This window comes from Chenopodium album, chromosome 12, assembly GCF_948465745.1.
Source record: "Chenopodium album chromosome 12, dcCheAlbu1.1, whole genome shotgun sequence".
NCBI classification, from domain to species: Eukaryota; Viridiplantae; Streptophyta; class Magnoliopsida; order Caryophyllales; family Amaranthaceae; genus Chenopodium; species Chenopodium album.
The window spans coordinates 21,322,931-21,339,488 of NC_137845.1; the positions used below are offsets into that span (position 1 = coordinate 21,322,931).

The following is a 16,558-nucleotide window of genomic DNA, read 5'->3' on the forward strand; positions in this document are numbered from 1 at the left end:
AGAGGCTAGGCATTATTTGTGGGATGATCCCATCTTGTACAAAAGAGGAATTGATGGCGTGTTAAGGCGTTGTGTTCCAAATGAGGAGGTGCCAAGTGTGTTGAAAATGTGTCATTCGGATCCTAGTGGTGGTCATATGGGTGCTTCTAAAACCGCAACTAAGATTCTTCAAAGTGGTTTGTGGTGGCCTCATCTATTCAAGGACACATGGGGTTTATCAAGTCATGTGATCGATGTCAACGTACTAGGAACATCTCAAAGCGCAATGAAATGCCTCAACAACTAATCCTTGAGTTGGAAGTATTTGATGTTTGGGGAATTGATTTCATGGGACCATTTTCTTATTTCTTATAAGAACCAATACATTCTTATGGCAGTGTATTATGTGTTAAAATGGGTTGAGGCCATTGCCTCCCCAACAAAGGACCATAAGGTGGTGATGAAAATGTTTAAGAAGATCATTTTCCCAACATTCGGTGTTCCCAAGGCGGTGATTAGCGACAATGGCTCACATTTTGTGCATAATGCTTTTCGAAAGATGTTGAAAAAGCATGGGGTTCATCAACGTTTTGGCCTTCCTTATAACCCTTAAACAAGTGGTCAAGTTAAGGTTTCAAATCATTAAATCAAGTTGATTCTTGAGAAGACGGTAGCTAAAAATAGAAAAGATTAGGCGGACAAACTTGATGATGCCTTGTGGGCATATCGAACGGAATTTAAGACCCCTATTGGCACCACTCCATATCATCTTGTCTATGGCAAGTCTTGCAATCTTCCGGTGGAACTTGAACCCCGTGCTCTTTGGGCGATCAAGAAAATCAACTTTTCATTTGAATTAAACCATCACTCAAGGTATGAATTAGAGGAGCTTCGACTTCATGCATATGATTGTGCTAGCACCTACAAAGCACATTCTAAGGAAGCTCGTGACAAGCTTATCAAGAAAAAGGAGTTTGTGTTGGTGACAAGGTCCTCCTCTACAATTCCAAGATGAAATTGTTCCCCGGAAAGCTCATGTCTAGATGGAGTGGGCCTTTCATGGTACAAGAAGTCTTTCCTAATGGAATTGTGGAAATTTCTTCAATGGATACATCATCTCGTTTCAAAGTCAATGGCCACCGGCTCAAGAAGTATTACGATGGTGTCTTTGTTGGCCTCGTTCATAGAATGACTCTTTTTAACCCCCCTTGAGAAGGGGTGGATAACGTCAAGCTAATGACGTTAAACAAGCGCTTCTTGGAAGGCAACCCGACTTCCTAACTTTGTTTCCATTTTTCTTTTGATTTTATCTTTGCTCTTGATGCTTATGAACTAACTAATTTTCTTTGTTTGTTTTGAATTTAGGTAGTTTTGAGATGATGGAGGTTAGTTTGCCAACGATCTTGGTAGCAAATTTTGAATATGAAGTGTCCTTGTGCTTATTGGAAGGTTTGAGTAAGAATTGAGCTTTGGTGGGTTCAAGATGGTGGGTTCATAAATTATGGATGTTGAACCCATTGAAAAGGGGTTTAGAAACTGCCTATGTTCTTGTTTATCATCATCATGGGTCTTGTGTGCACCGGTGTGCGCACCAAAAATTCCTCGAGCATAAGCAACCCAGAAAGGCGCGGCTGCGTACGAGGCCTGCGCGGGCGCACACCTCTACTGCGTTCCCCCTTAAACGCACCCCTTTCTCTTTTCTCTCTCTCCCATTTCAAGCATTCTCCTTATTTTGACTCCTATATTTCATAATAAAATCATCATTTTTCAATTTTCTTAGTTGCTAATCACTTCATATACTCAAATTTATGCTTTGAAATTGATTTTCTCTCTCCAAAGTTGAGAATTTGGGTATTGTTGATTGGGGTTTTTGGAACTTGCAAGTTTGGGGTTATTTGCTAGAAGTTGTGCTTTGTTCTTTATTTTATTTGAATTAAACCATCACTCAAGGTATGAATTATCTATTTCAATTGATTTTCATGTTAAATTTCACACCTTATTTTGTGTTGTTGGATTTGAATGTTATGATGTATGCTTCAATGGTATTTCTACTTTGCCTATTTCATGTCCCCAAATTTTGCATTCATGATGATTATTGGTGAATTTATGAACTTGTGATGCTATGATTTTGCTTGATAGTTCTACCATTTTGCTATCACCATTGTTGGTCTTCACCCTCTTTGAAACAGTCCTAGAGCTTATGAATGTTGTTCACCCTCTTTGTATGGATGTTATTGCTTACTCTTTGTTCTCAATTGGCTTGTGAATCCTTGCTTAAATTGTGGTTTGAATGTGCTTACATACTTGTTATGTGACATATTATTCATTTTAGCTCAATGATTATAGTGGATTCATTCATTTTGGTTATGCATCTTGTTGTGAGCACCATCTCTTTCATACCTTTGAAATATTGTCTTTGTTTGTTTGTGTAGATGGCTCCTCTCCGATGCCATAAATGAGCCCGTGGCTCTAATTCCCGTGAGGTGGTGCCACCCTTACCAAATGTGAGTGAGACCTACGGTATTGAATTTGCAAACAGCGAGCATTGGGATAACTTTGTCCGACTTTCTTCTCGAAAGCTTCTATCAACAAGGTTTTATGATCGATTAACGACTACAAAGCTTGGTATTGATGAGGATGTGAGGCGTTTGGCCCGGAATCTTGGTTTGGAGGATTTCATTAGCTTAAATGCTCCGTCTTACACTCATCTCACTTTCGAGCTCCTCTCCTCTCTTGAAGTTCATGAAGAAAAAGTGGATGGTGAACCTGTTTGCACATTGACGTTCCAAATGTTTAACAACAACCATTCCATCCCTCTCTCCTTCCTTAGCGAGATTTTCAAGCTTCCCGCCACTTCGGAAGATTCCGAGTATATCTACCCGGCTTTGGAGGTGTTGCAAAACAATCATGATTATAATGAGGGCCGATGGTGGCAGCATATCTCAGTTGAGTGTTCTTACCAACCTCAATACTCCAAGGCGGCCTCGATAATTCACCCGGCTCTGAGATACTTTAATCGACTTCTCACTTTTGCCTTTTTCTCAAAGGAGTCTCTTGGTGCAATTTCGAGGGAAGAACTCAATTGGTTGTGGCTAGGGGATCACCCTTCCGATGATATTGGGGTCATTGATTATGGGACTCAATTGATAGATCGGTTCATCGACATTCGCGATGGTGTATTCCTCTCAGAGAGCATCCAATTGGGTAGTTTGATCACCATCATTGCCCTTTCTCTCAAAAAGAAGTATAAGAAGATGATCTGTCTCTTGAGCCCATTCGGGACCGTCAAGAGAAGTCCCCCTCCTACCTCCTCAACACATATGCTTTGATCAACCAAAAGTTTTTGGAGCGGACTACTAAAGCAGACTTGTTCATTTGGAAGGTTTCTCGGACTACCGATTGGTGCCCTATCCTTCACCCGGAGGCCACCGCTTGGTGCGTCTGCACCCCTCTCTCTAAGCGGCCCAACAAATGGCCCATTGACCCTTCTCTCAATCGAGCTCCTCCGCCCAACCTTCGCATCAACCCTTGTGTTCCTATTCATACTCTCCCTCCTGATTTTCCCCTGGTGTCCCGGGAGGTACTCCTTTGATCTTTTCCTCTTCATCCTCTTCTTCTAATTGTGATTTGTCTATTTTACATGCAAAGATTGATTCCATTGCCAATGTGTTGAATTCTTCACCTTTAGGGAATGACTTTCTATTAGGATATGATTATCATTCTAGGCAAGTCTATGATATAAATGTGATGAGAGGGGAGATTGTGCCTTATGTAAACTATCCCTACCTCCTAGTCCAACAGGGACCCATACCTCAATACGTCCCGTATGACCCGGCCCATGGACCTAATTTTTGTTATCCTTATTGGGAGGGGTCCCATGTGCCCCCCCATGCGATTAGGGGGACCTCTCTGGCCTCTTACGACTATAAGAGGCCCGGTTGTTGCGATTTTGCGTACAACCCGACTAACCCAAATCCATTCCCTAGTCCCGAGACCTTTGGTCAATGGGGGCTCTCGGGTGAGCCGGTTCTTGATGATTGGTCCCACTATTTTGCCAGGGATAAGGCCCAGAGGGAGAGTAGGTTGAGGGGTAAGAGCCCGATGGTGGTGGATGATGTAGTTAGCCATGTCTCTTCGGAGGTCGGTGAAGGGAGTACCCATTCTACCCTTTATCATAGTGTCGTACCCTCCCTTTTATGCTTGTTTTGCATTGATATTGTTCTTTTGCCTGCTTGTTGCTAGGTTGTGGCTTGGGGGGAGGGGGTGGCTCACTTTAGGATTAGGGGACTATTCTTATGTTTGTTGTGCTGCTTTGGTCTCCCCCTTGCTTCTATGGTTCACTACGGTTCTTTCTTTGAGTTTGTGCCTCATTAGTTCTCTACGCTTAGCATATCTTATGTTTCAATCAACCTTGGATATCTTGGAACATGCATACCCCTATTGTATAGAAAGTTGTTTATTCACTTGCATTTGATCATTTGCAAAAGTCCATGTCAAAAGCTATTTGTTTGAATATTTTATTTTACTCTCTTTCAATGATTTTGCCTCATTTTTACCAACAGTTATGGGTTAAACTGTTAGGATACCTTTACGAGACCTCACTCGTCCTCATTGGCGACTTTGGGGTTTAAAGGGCTTGTTGTAGCTAAAAACAACCGTGACTCCTACGAAAGTGAGTCTTAGTGTATATTCTTATCTCCTTCTTCCCTTTTCTTGGTTTGAATAAATCTTTCATCCTAATTCTTCTTGCTTTTATTTTGCTTGAGGATGAGCAAAAGTCTAGCTTGGGGGAGTTTGATGAGTATCATTTATGGCACTCATTTAGCTTCTTTAAGGATGATTTTTCATTGCTCTTACATCTCTTTTATCTCCTTTTCTTTAGTTTTACTTGTAATTTCTCTATTTTGCATTTTCTTTAGTTGTTTCCTTACTTTCTTGCATTTCTTAGTTTATTTTGCATTTTCTCCTTTACTTGTTCGCTTTTCTTTGATTTTAGGAAGATGGTGACGTTCGAGAAGCTCACTGGCGTTCTCTCAGGGCATTCAATGCCAAAGATGCAACCCGTTTCCCCCTCTTGAAGATCAAAAGCAAAGGAGTGCAAGAGTCAAGTCTTCTACGCCATGCTCTCATGCTGCGTGGACATTAAAAAACGGTGTTGAACCCACTATAAGGGCCTCAAGTGACTACCTCCGCAACATGCATCATATGGAGCGCATGGGGGCATCTTCGAGCGCACCAAACCACATCCCCTGCTCCTAGGGCGCGGCCGCGCGCAAGGAAGAAGCGGCCGCGCAGGTGGATGGCGCGGTCGCGCAGGTGCTAGGGGCAGCCGCGCACTCTCTCTCCCCTGTTTGCGTATCCATTTTGTTACGGTCACGCCTTTTGAGGTCTCTTTTGAATGTCTGACTGACTTCTCCTTTGTTAGTTTTAGTATATATAGAATTTCTTCATTTCTAAAGAGAATTATGATTTAGATTTAGTTTTTGATGAAATTTTAGAGAGAGAAGCTCTTGATTTTGAAGATTTGTTTTTAGATTTTAGAGTGAGAAACTTGGTGATGTTGATGAATGCTACTTCCAATCTTCTTCCTCTTTGATTTGATCAAAGTTTTGTAAGAATTCTTTACTCTTTAATGCAATTTAATATTTGATTTTTGATTTTGATTGAATTACTTGTTGTTTGTTTGATTTGATTTTTGATAAGTTTGAGCATATTTTGATTACTATGTTGATGATGAGATTTGTGATTAGATTACCTTTGTTGTTCAAATTTGCAATGTGTAGTGAGTAGATTACTTGTTAGGGATAGGGTGAAGTATGTATGAGTGATAATTCATGGTTAATTAGGGGAATTTGATTGATCATCATTGTGATTAAATTGGTTAGTGAAATTTGTGCATGTGTTTGATATCTTGAGGAGTGATTAACCTTAACTCTTATGCTAGATTGCATAATAGGTTTCAATGACACGAAAAATTGATTTGGAAGCTATTATTATCAACTGATCTTAATTTGCGATTTTCCTTTGAAGTCATTTGTAGAGACATCTAGCTTGACCCTAGGAAATAGCTCATTGAGTGATTTTGATTGCATTTGTCGCTTTCCCTCGCATTGTATGCTTGATCGATTTCTTTCCAAATTAGCATGCTTATCATGAGTGCATGTGGATCCCGACTCCCTATCATCCTTTATATCATTCTTGTAATCGTTTAATTGCGTTGTTAGGTTTGCTAGACCAACCCTCATTTAAGATATCAGAATAGCTTAGCTTGAGACCGTAGTAAATACCACATTCCCTTAGGTTTGACTCGGACTTACCCCTATACCTAGGGTTGGGTTTGGTTGTACAAATTTTGTTTTGATCGGGGAACTTAGTTACCAACGACCTAGGTTTATCCCTTGTCAAGGAGTGAAAGATAATTTATATACTTGTATAGAAAATAGCTCAATAATGAGTTTAAAATTACATGATTGATTTAAACTAAGATCTAATCAAAACTGAATTGATTTGAACTGAAACCTAACTGAATCCAAAATTACCTAAATAAATCCATTTAAATCCGACTTCGAGTCACCTAAACTCGATATGACTCAACCCGAATTTGACTTGGCCCGAATTCGATTTGTACCTTACTATACTTCGATCAACCTTTAACTCAAATATAATTAAGCTTGACCCAACTTGATTTGGTTTGTTAAGATAAAATGACCCGTCATTACCCGATCTAAATACCCCTACCCATTGTGGGTCAACCCAAACTCTATCTGTGTACCCGATTTGACAACTTTAGCTGTAATTAAAAAAAATGATGGAAATAATATCTAAGTAACCGATCAAATATTCAATTCGCTAATAATGACAATAAATAAACTTGAATTTTGCCAATTCTAGTAAATTAGCTTTCTAAATTTTATATTGACTTCCTAAACGAAAGGAGCAAAATTTTCATTATAAGTACTTGCTATTTTTACATTCTTCTCTATCTTATCCCTTGCATGTTATTTGACAATCTTTTTTCTATGAATCTCTACCATAACATGATCATCACTTTATTCTTTTCTAGTTACTATTAAATGTTTCTTAATTTGTTGTAAAAAATGTCTTGGCTAAGATCTACAGTGCATAAGGCAATGGAGGTGAGGAAAAAAAATAAAGCCAACGTATCACGCATTCGTTCTATTGTTGACATAGTCCTATTTCATGTTGGACATATTGTTGCTAGTGATTCTAACTTTTCTCCAGCATCAAAATTTAATTCCACTTTTTTCTTTTTAATCTCTTTATTATTAAATTATTCTTTTATTTGTTTGGCTTCTCTATTAGCAATAATATAGTTTTTATGAAATAAAATTATGATTGTTTTTGTCTGGATCCAACAACCCGAGAACCCGAGCTTGAGATCCTGATACTCCTATCGGCAAGCTGAGAACCTACACAATGAGCAGAGATTAGCTAACCCCAGGGTGATCCGGGGATAACCACTCCGATGATAAAGTCAGAAAGTGTTTAAGAAAGAGAAGAGAAGTAAGAGAGAGAAAGTAAAGAGAGAGAGAGGGAAAGTAATAATTACTCACCTCATTGATGAAGCTTAACCTGCTATTTATAATAATTCTTATGACATGTGGCTACATGACATGCAGAGCTTTTCTTGCCAAGTGTCAAGCTACTGCTGTCACGTGCCGAGTACCGACAAGCCGACATGTCTGCTTTATAGAACATATCACGCCATTTGGTAATTATGTTGAGTCTATATCCGTATTTATTAAGATGTCGGCCCATTTCGCATATCTCCCCATACAACTAGCCCCCCAAGTGAGGACACTAGATTACAAATCAATGTTCTCTCTTTGGGGTGCTGCTTGGGTTTTTGTAATTCGTTTCTTGAACTCTGTCTAGCGTTTCTCTGTGTTTGTGTAATGTAATATTTAGGATGACTTCTTGTAATTTGGAAGGTAACATATTATTGCAATTCCTTGGTATATATCACTTCTGTTGTATTTGTAGTTCCCAAAACTCCGTTTTCTTGCCCAAGCGACCTTATTTGCCGTAAGCAGACAAGGTCTACTTGATAAAATAACTGGGAGCAAAAAAAACTCCATTTTCCTCCCCAAGTGACCTTGTTTTCCGTAAGCAGACAAGGTCTACTTAAGGTCTACTTGATAAAATAACTAGGAGCAAAAAAACTCCGTTTTCCTCCCCAAGTGACCTTGTTTGCCGTAAGCAGATAAGGTCTACTTGATAAAATAACTAGGAGCGAAAAAACTCCGTTTTCCTCCCCAAGTGACCTTGTTTGCCGTAAGCAGACAAGGTCTACTTGAGAAAAAACTCCGTTTTCCTGCTTGAGAAAAAACTCCGTTTTCCTCCCCAAGTGACCTTGTTTGCCGTAAGCAGACAAGGTCTACTTGATAAAATAACAGGGAGCGAAAAAACTCCGTTTTCCTCCCCAAGTGACCTTGTGCCGTAAGCAGACAAGGTCTACTTAATAAAATAACAGGGAGCGAAAAAACTTCGTTTTCCTCTATAATTCACAAAGTCCTCTATATTTTAAATAGGTGGGAATTTTATTTGGCCTAATCGACGCGTCACAAATCCAGCCCTTTCTTTTTAAAACGTTAGTTTATTTATAGCCGTTGGATTTCTGAACTGTATGTCACTTCAACAGTCTTTTTCAGTTCTCTTTTTAGATCAAAATATTTCGCCATTTCCTTCTCATTCGTCATTTTCTCTCGTTCATTTTTCTAAGGAATTTTCAGTTTCGCTTTCACATCTTGTCTTCCAACTCGCTGCAGTGACTTCGTTTTCTCGCTCTTAACTGCGTTACTTCAGGGTATTACCTTTCGTTCTTCTGGTTTTTGCCGTCTTTCGTCGAAGGTACTTACGAACCCTAACTCTAATTGATTAGTACACCCGAGAAAAGTTATATTGATCAGTACGGCAATAACGTTGGTAATATAGGTATAAACACTATGCCGAGAGTAAAGCGTACCAGTTATCAGCCTGAGGTTGCTGCCCGTGATGCTGCTGAAGAGGCTGAGTCCAGTAAGAAACCTGGGCAAGCTCTAGTTGTGAGTTCCTCTAAATTAGATGATATGGAAGTCCCTCCAAACGCTTAAAGAAATCAGCCTTCTCCTATTCACGAATATGTCGTTAACTCTATTCTTGGTGACGACGAGGCCTAAGAAAGTACCATTAATACCGAGAGAAGAGATGATGTTGTTGATATGACCACAGAAGTTATTCAGGAAGAGAGTTTAGATGAGGGGTATAATTCTGAGACAGACGGTGCTGAGTACCGACAGCCCCTTGTTTTGGCTGCTAACAGCAAAGCTGCAGAAACTAAAATAAGTGACAATTTTAGGAAAACGGCACTGGAAAAAGATTACTGCCGGCGTGCCAGAAAGTTCTACAAACTCCCTGATGGGTATGAGCTTACCCTTCCAACTTCTGGGTCTTCAGTGTTGGATTGCCCTGCTGGTCACGTTGCCGTTTATGCAAAACACTTTGATTTCGGCCTTCGATGCCCTCTTCATCCTTTTGTTGCCACAATTTTGAAGGCTTGGAACGTATGCTTAGTGCAGCTAACTCCTCCTACCATCCGTGTCGTTATTGCCCTTGTATGGGTTATGTTGTATAGAAATCACCCGTTAACCCTCAACGCGTTTAGACGGCTACTAACTTTAAAGAGAGATGGCCAGTCGAAAGGGTGGTGGTCCTTATACACCCAACCCCGTAAATACACTATGCACCCTAAATTGTCAAGCTGTAAAGGCTGGCCAGACAAGTTTTTCTTCATGTCGGTTGCTGAGGATTTTCCACTTAGGAGGACGGTTTTTCAACCTCACCCTACGTTTGAATCTATTCCCGAGAGAGATCTCGGCAAAAAATGAGCATAGAGCCATCAACCATTTTGACATTCTGGAATCTGATAATGGTGATGTTAAAATCCGTCTAACCCCTAAGGTGTGGGTGCCGAATGTGGGTTACATTCTCGGCAACGCTCCTTTATCCCATGTCGGTCTTTTCTGGACTGACAGTTATGGTATTAACTCATTCATTTTTATTACCTTTATGCCCTTGCACTGATTTTTACTTTCACTCATTTCATTTTTTTTTTAGTAAAATTTAAATTTGGCTACACATTTTTTGTTTCTTAAAATTTCAGATGTTGATAAGTTGGACAACAAACAACTTAGGTTGTCAGCCGACGGAAAGAAGGTTATAAAGCGTTGTCCCAAAGCCACAAAGCCTTCATACGATACGGTTGCAACATATTGCAGCCGTTCTCCTGCTATAAGTGCTAAGAGAAAAGTTAAAAGAATGGCTGATGACAACGCTAAGAAGAGAAAGCTGACATCTCTAGGAAACTGGCGAGGTGGTGGCGCCAGAGTTAACAGCCCAAGACAAACCGAAGGGCGTGCCACAAAGAAAAACCAGGCTAACAACCAGGAGAAACCTCCTTCCCCCAAGCAAACTGAAGTTCAAGACAAAACGGTTGTTCAAAGCTCTGAGCCAGCCGTTAAGAAAATGACAGAAGGGGTGGAGATTGAGGATCTCACAAACACTCCTGAATCTCCCCCTCCAACTCAACCTAACACTACCAGTCAACCGATAGCTCAGGTTAGACCTACTGCTGCTGGCGGTTCTGACACCAGTATTCCCGGCCTCATCTGTCGGTCTAATCAATGGATTGAGCGCCCTGATGGGAGGTTTCCTGAAGAAGTTCTTAGAGGGTTTTCTGTCCCTGCCGGCCATTCCGGAGATCGGTGGCAGCCCGATCTTGATGTGTACCGAAATGAGTCACTCTTTACTGACGATCCAACGCAAGGAGGAAACCTTGGTTATCGTCTTCTGTGCAACCTGAATCCTCCTGTGGACAGGCCTGCAGGTGTCATTGGCCCTCTTGCCGCCATTCACATGCATAACATGATGAAGGTATCTATCATTAGTATCATTTTTATTTACACATATATATATTTCTTAAAGAGTTTTTCTTTATTATTTATTATATACCCATTACCGTCATGTTTTATTACCTTTATTCTTTTATAAACGTAGGTCGTTATGTCTGGTACTGAGCTCGTCGAGATGTACCGTTACTACCAAGAGCAACATCATCAAGCTTCTGCCAATCAAAATGCACTGCAAACAGCCTTAAACAATGTTGACAAGGCTCTAAACTTGTTCAAAGAGGCCAAACAAAAAGATGATCTTGAGATGACGGCTCTCAAGGCTAAAGCTGCCAAGCTTGAGGGACTTGAAAGGGAAGTTCAATAGTTAAAGGTTCAGATTGCTGAGAAGAACCAAGCTATTGAGTGCCTTCCTACCCTTGAGAGAGATATCAATGATGCCAAGGTTACCATCCACAACATTGAAGAAAAGGTCCAGAACATGGAAGCTGACAAGCCTGGCATTCGGCAAAGAGCAGTTGGCCGTTACTTGGCCTCCCAAGAATTCTGCACACGACTCCAAGACCGTTTTGACGGGGGGTGGACAGCTGCTCAGAGATGCATTGCCCATGTTGCTGGCTGGAAGAAAGAGGACTGGGCTAAGGTCGAAAAGGCTGTTAATGATGAAGCTTACAAGATTCCTTCCGGCTTTGAGCAACAACAATTTGCTGAGGAGACCTCTTCAACTATCCGCCGAATGCAGATGACGGCCCCTCAGACCCCAGTATCTTAAACTCTCTAGTGCTAAAAAATACACAAGCTTGAAGGGGCGGGCAGTCATCACCGACATCTTCTTGTGGGTCTTGCATAATTGGGCCTTATCAGATTTAACTTGAAATATGTTATTATTTGCTCTTGTCTAAAACTGTTTTTTAACAATGTTGTTTTATCGGCATATACCCTTTTTTGTGGTGATGCCTGTCGATTGTCATCTTTGATTATTGTGAACATGTTGTATTATTCTCAAACATCAGTGTTTTATGTTGTATCAACCTCATAATTAACAATCATATCACTTTTAATTATCAGCTACCCTTGTTTTTATCACGAATTTTATACTTACTAAAATTTTGTAAAACATTTAAATTCTCAGCGCTTTAGTTAAAAACAAGTGTCATAGCTATATCAGCTTCGTACTTCAACCTATCTTATCAATTGTTGCTTTTTCTGATTTCAACTCATTGGTTATAACTATATCAGCTTTTTCCAATTTTAACTTACCAGTTACAACTAGCAATGAAAGCGCCATCCTTTATCCTTATCTCCTGCCCTCCTAATGTATATATTTGTTGTACAATTATATGCACTAGTTCGGCGATTCTGTTGCTGGCTCAAAGTACAATATCGGTCACCCATTGCACTGTTTTCATAGCCAGATAGGTACCCTCTTGGCGATCATTATCAAAGCTATGCCTCTTGTGTGCATATACCCGAATTGATTTTCCCGGTATTATATTTTGAACCAGCAACCTCGTGAGTTAATGATTACGACTGATCAGGTTGTAAGTGCATTAAGTTCACGGAAGCAGTTTTGAGCTGTCCATCCCACTTAATGGTGGTCTGTTAAGTGGAGGATGCCTGGTTTCAACACAATTTCTGATAACTTTCTTGTATTCATCGCTGATATTGTTTCAGCTTTATCGTTTACAAAAGGATTTTACATTATTTTACTTACATATAATACTTCTTGAGTACTTCCGTATTCCAAACGTTCTTCAACAACTTTCCATCCATTGTTTCCAGGTAAAAAGACCATTGCATTACCATATCTCTAATCCGATATTGTCCTTCCCAATTAGCCGTTAACTTTCCATCCTCATTACTCTTTCCTGTTGCTGCTGTTTTTCGCAATACGAGATCTCCTTTATTCAAAGTCCTATAACTGACCCGTCTGTTATATGCCCTTGACATTCTATCTTTGTAGGCAGCTGACTTAACTACTGCTTTCTCTCGTACTTCTGGAAGGAAATCTAGCTGCTGTCGGAACAGCAAATCATTTTGCTCTTCGCAGTAATGCTGAATTCTGAATGTCGGCAACCCCACTTCTGCTGGCACTACTGCTTCTGTTCCGAATACTAAGGTCAAGGGTGACTCCCCTGTTGCTTCTCTAACCGTTGTCCTGTTTGCCCACAGAATTTCTGGTACTAAATCAGCCCATAAACCCTTTGCATCTTCAATCTTCTTTTTTATTGCCGTTATTATTTGCTTGTTTGTTGCTTCCGCTTGGCCGTTTGATTGCGGATGGCATACTGCCGCATATGCAAACTTCACTTTGTACATAGTTAAGAGATCTTTGACTGGCTTACAATCAAATTGAGATCCATGAACAAAGACCATTGCCATTGGCAACCCAAACCTTGTAAAAATACTTTTCCCGCTAAACTTTTTCACCTTCGATGCTGTTATCTTTGCTACCGGCTCAGCCTCTATCCACTTTGTGAAATAATCTATTCCCACTATGAGAAACTTTCTTCCACCCGTTGCTGAAGGAAACGACCCTACTATATCCATTCCCCATTGTACAAAAGGAACTGGATTAAGTATCGGCATTAAATCATTGGGTGACAAGTTGATAGCAGGTGCAAACTTCTGACATTTTTCACATTTTTTCACATATTGAACGGCATCTTCATTTATAGTTGGCCAATAGTACCCTCTTCTCATTGCTTCTCGTGACAGAGCTCTTGCGCCGAGATGGTTGCCGCAAGTACCCTCATGTATTTCTTCAATTAATCTGGCAGACTCAAAATTGGTTTGCACCTCTGTAACGGTAACGAGAAGCCTCTAATATACAACTGACCCCGGTACATAACGAACCACGCACTGTCTTTTCGTAACTTTTTTGCTTCCCTCTTACCAAGTGGCAATGCTCCGTATAGAAGATATGCCAATATCTTATCAAACCACTAGGTGCCGTTGCTGACATAGAGAACTTGTTCCGATACTTCATCTATACTTTTCTGCGTCAAGATTTCCACCATAATTGTTCTTTCCAAGTCATTAAAACTTGAACTGGCCAATCGTGCTAGGGCATCGGCCTGTGAATTCTATACCCTCGGTACCAGCTTAATTTCAAAATATTGCAACTGTTCTGTTAAGTGATTAATCTTTTCAAGGTACTTTATCATTGTCGACTCTCGTGTTTCATACTCTCCGGTATATTGATTGGATACTAACTGGGAATCAGTTGTCAGAACTAGTCGTTTTGCTTCTGCTGCTATTGACAGTTGAATCCCAGCTATAGCTGCTTCATACTCAGCTTCATTGTTGGTGGCCTTGAACTTAAACTTCATTAAATACTTAAAAATCATCCCATCCGGAGCTGTTATCACTATTCCTACCCCTGACCCTGTTGACATTGTTGAACCATCCACCGATACTTGCCAAGTTCCCAACTCCTCCTCTTCATCATTGTATGAGGTTTTTAAAATGAAATCTGAAGGGCCTGAGCCTTTATTGATATTCTGGGCTTATAATATTACTCATACTCCGACAACTACACGGCCCACTTCAACAATCGGCCTGACGTATCCATCTTACGCAGTGATTTTTCCAATGGATGATTCGTCAAAACATCTATAGGATGAGCATCGAAATACAACCTCAATTTTTTAGCCGCCATCACTATTGCCAATGCCAGTTTTTCTATCACAGGATATCTGCGTTCAGCCGCATTCAGAACATGACTAACAAAGTACATCGGCATTTGTTGTTTCTTCCTTTCTCTTAACAACACTACAGCTATCGTTTTTGGAAAACCCGAGATGTACAATTGTAACAGTTCTCCCCTTTCTGGCCTTGCAACCGTCGGAAGATATCTCAGATGGTTTCTCACCACTTCTAGTGCATCACTTTGCTCCTTTCCCAATTCAAACGTTTTATTCTGCCGTAAAACCACGAAAAATGGAAGGGCCTTATCAGCCGACTTGCTGATGAACCGCGTTAACCCTGCCATTCTGCCAGTTAACCTTTGTAGATCTCGAATAGTATTCGGCTGCTTCATCTCTAGCACCGCATTCACTTTATCAAGATTTGCATTTATTCCCCGTTCACTGACCATGAAGCCTAAAAACTTCCCTGATCGGACCCCAAACACACATTTTTCTAGATTCAACCTCATCTAATACTTCCGTAATGTCTCAAATGTTTCCCTCAAATCTGCTATGTGATCCTCCTTTTCCTTACTCTTAAAAATCGTATCATCCACATAATCCTCCACATTCCGCCCCCTTTGCTTTTCAATGATTTTATCAACCAACTTCTAATATGTCGCTCTTGCATTTTTCAGCCCAAACGGCATTGCCTTATAACAATACACACCGGCATCTGTTATAAAGGTCGTTTTTACCCTGTCGGCTTTATGAAGACTAACCTGATGATATCCTGAGAACGCATCCAAGAAACTGAGCATAGCATGGCCGGAAGTGGAGTCCACTAATCTATCTATCCGTGGCAACGGATAGAAATCATTAGGACAAGCTTTGTTCAAGTCGGTGAAGTCTACACACATTCGCCACTTTCCTGTCGGCTTTCTCACCATCACAACATTCGCCTACCACTCCGGATATGTGCATGGTTCAATAAACCCTACCGCTAAGAGTTTATTAACCTCAGCTTGTATGGCTTCTATTTCTTCAGTTGAGAAATTGCGTTTCTTCTGCCTTATCGGCCTGAACTTTCTATCCACATTCAAATTATGTTCCATCACCTCAGGATGTATCCCTGGCATCTCACTCGCCGAGAAAGCAAAGACATCTGCGTTCTCACGCAGTAGACTGATTAAATGACATCTCATATCAACATCCATATCCGCCCCAACCTTGACCGTCCGGCTCGGATCACCTGGTTGTAACTCAACCTACACCATTTCTACACCTGGTGACGGCCTTGGGGTCGCTTCCGGCCTCGTATCAAAGTTTTTCATGGCCAAATCCTGTACCGTTCGCTCCTTTTACTTTTTGGGATTACTCGGTATCGGGCCATTCCCAACCGGATTTTTCAAAGCCGTTACATAACAAGACTTTGCCATTACCTGACCTCCGTGAACCTTTTCTACAGCTCCTAAATTCGACACATAAGCTATCGTCAGATGATAAGTTGACACTACTGCTTGCACATCATGAATTATCGTCCTACCGATTATTGCATTATAGGCTGACGGTACGTTGACTACTAGGAATTCTTCCATGACATCCCTTGATGTCGGCCCATCACCCAGTCGCACTGGTAGAACAATACTTCCTTCCGGCCTCACCGTTGATCCATTAAAGCTAATAACCGGATAAGATACCTGCGTTAGATATTGCCTTCCAATCATCATTTCATTAAAAGCTTTCATAAACAATACATTTGCCGAGCTACCACCATCAACCAAGACTCTCTTGATGTCAGCCCCATTTATCTTTTTCATTAGAAGCAACGGATCATCATGAGGGAAAACAATTCCCCTTGCATCCTCTTCCGTAAACACCACGTCAGGGATTGAAGTTGGCCGAGGACGGTTATCGGCATCTAGGGCATTTATTAAATGACGGTGCTCGAACAGGTGCTTTCTAGCCCCACTAATTGTTCCTCCATGCACCGGCCCTCCCGTTATCACATTTACTCCTCTTCCTGTTGATTACGGTGGTATT

General features: G+C 40.8%; 1 protein-coding gene across 1 annotated transcript; it reads right to left on the reverse strand.

Annotated features, from left to right (window-relative positions):
• Positions 1-15,876: 15,876 nt before the first annotated feature.
• On the reverse strand, positions 15,877-16,335 carry LOC145571051 (uncharacterized). Its single transcript, XM_081630150.1, has one exon. The coding sequence runs from the start codon at positions 16,333-16,335 to the stop codon at positions 15,877-15,879; it is 459 nt and encodes a 152-aa protein (XP_081486276.1).
• Positions 16,336-16,558: the final 223 nt, after the last annotated feature.

Bases quoted from the DNA above. Each gene is read 5' to 3' on its own strand.
- LOC145571051 (XM_081630150.1), bottom strand. From the start codon at position 16,335: ATGAAAAAGATAAATGGGGCTGACATCAAGAGAGTCTTGGTTGATGGT.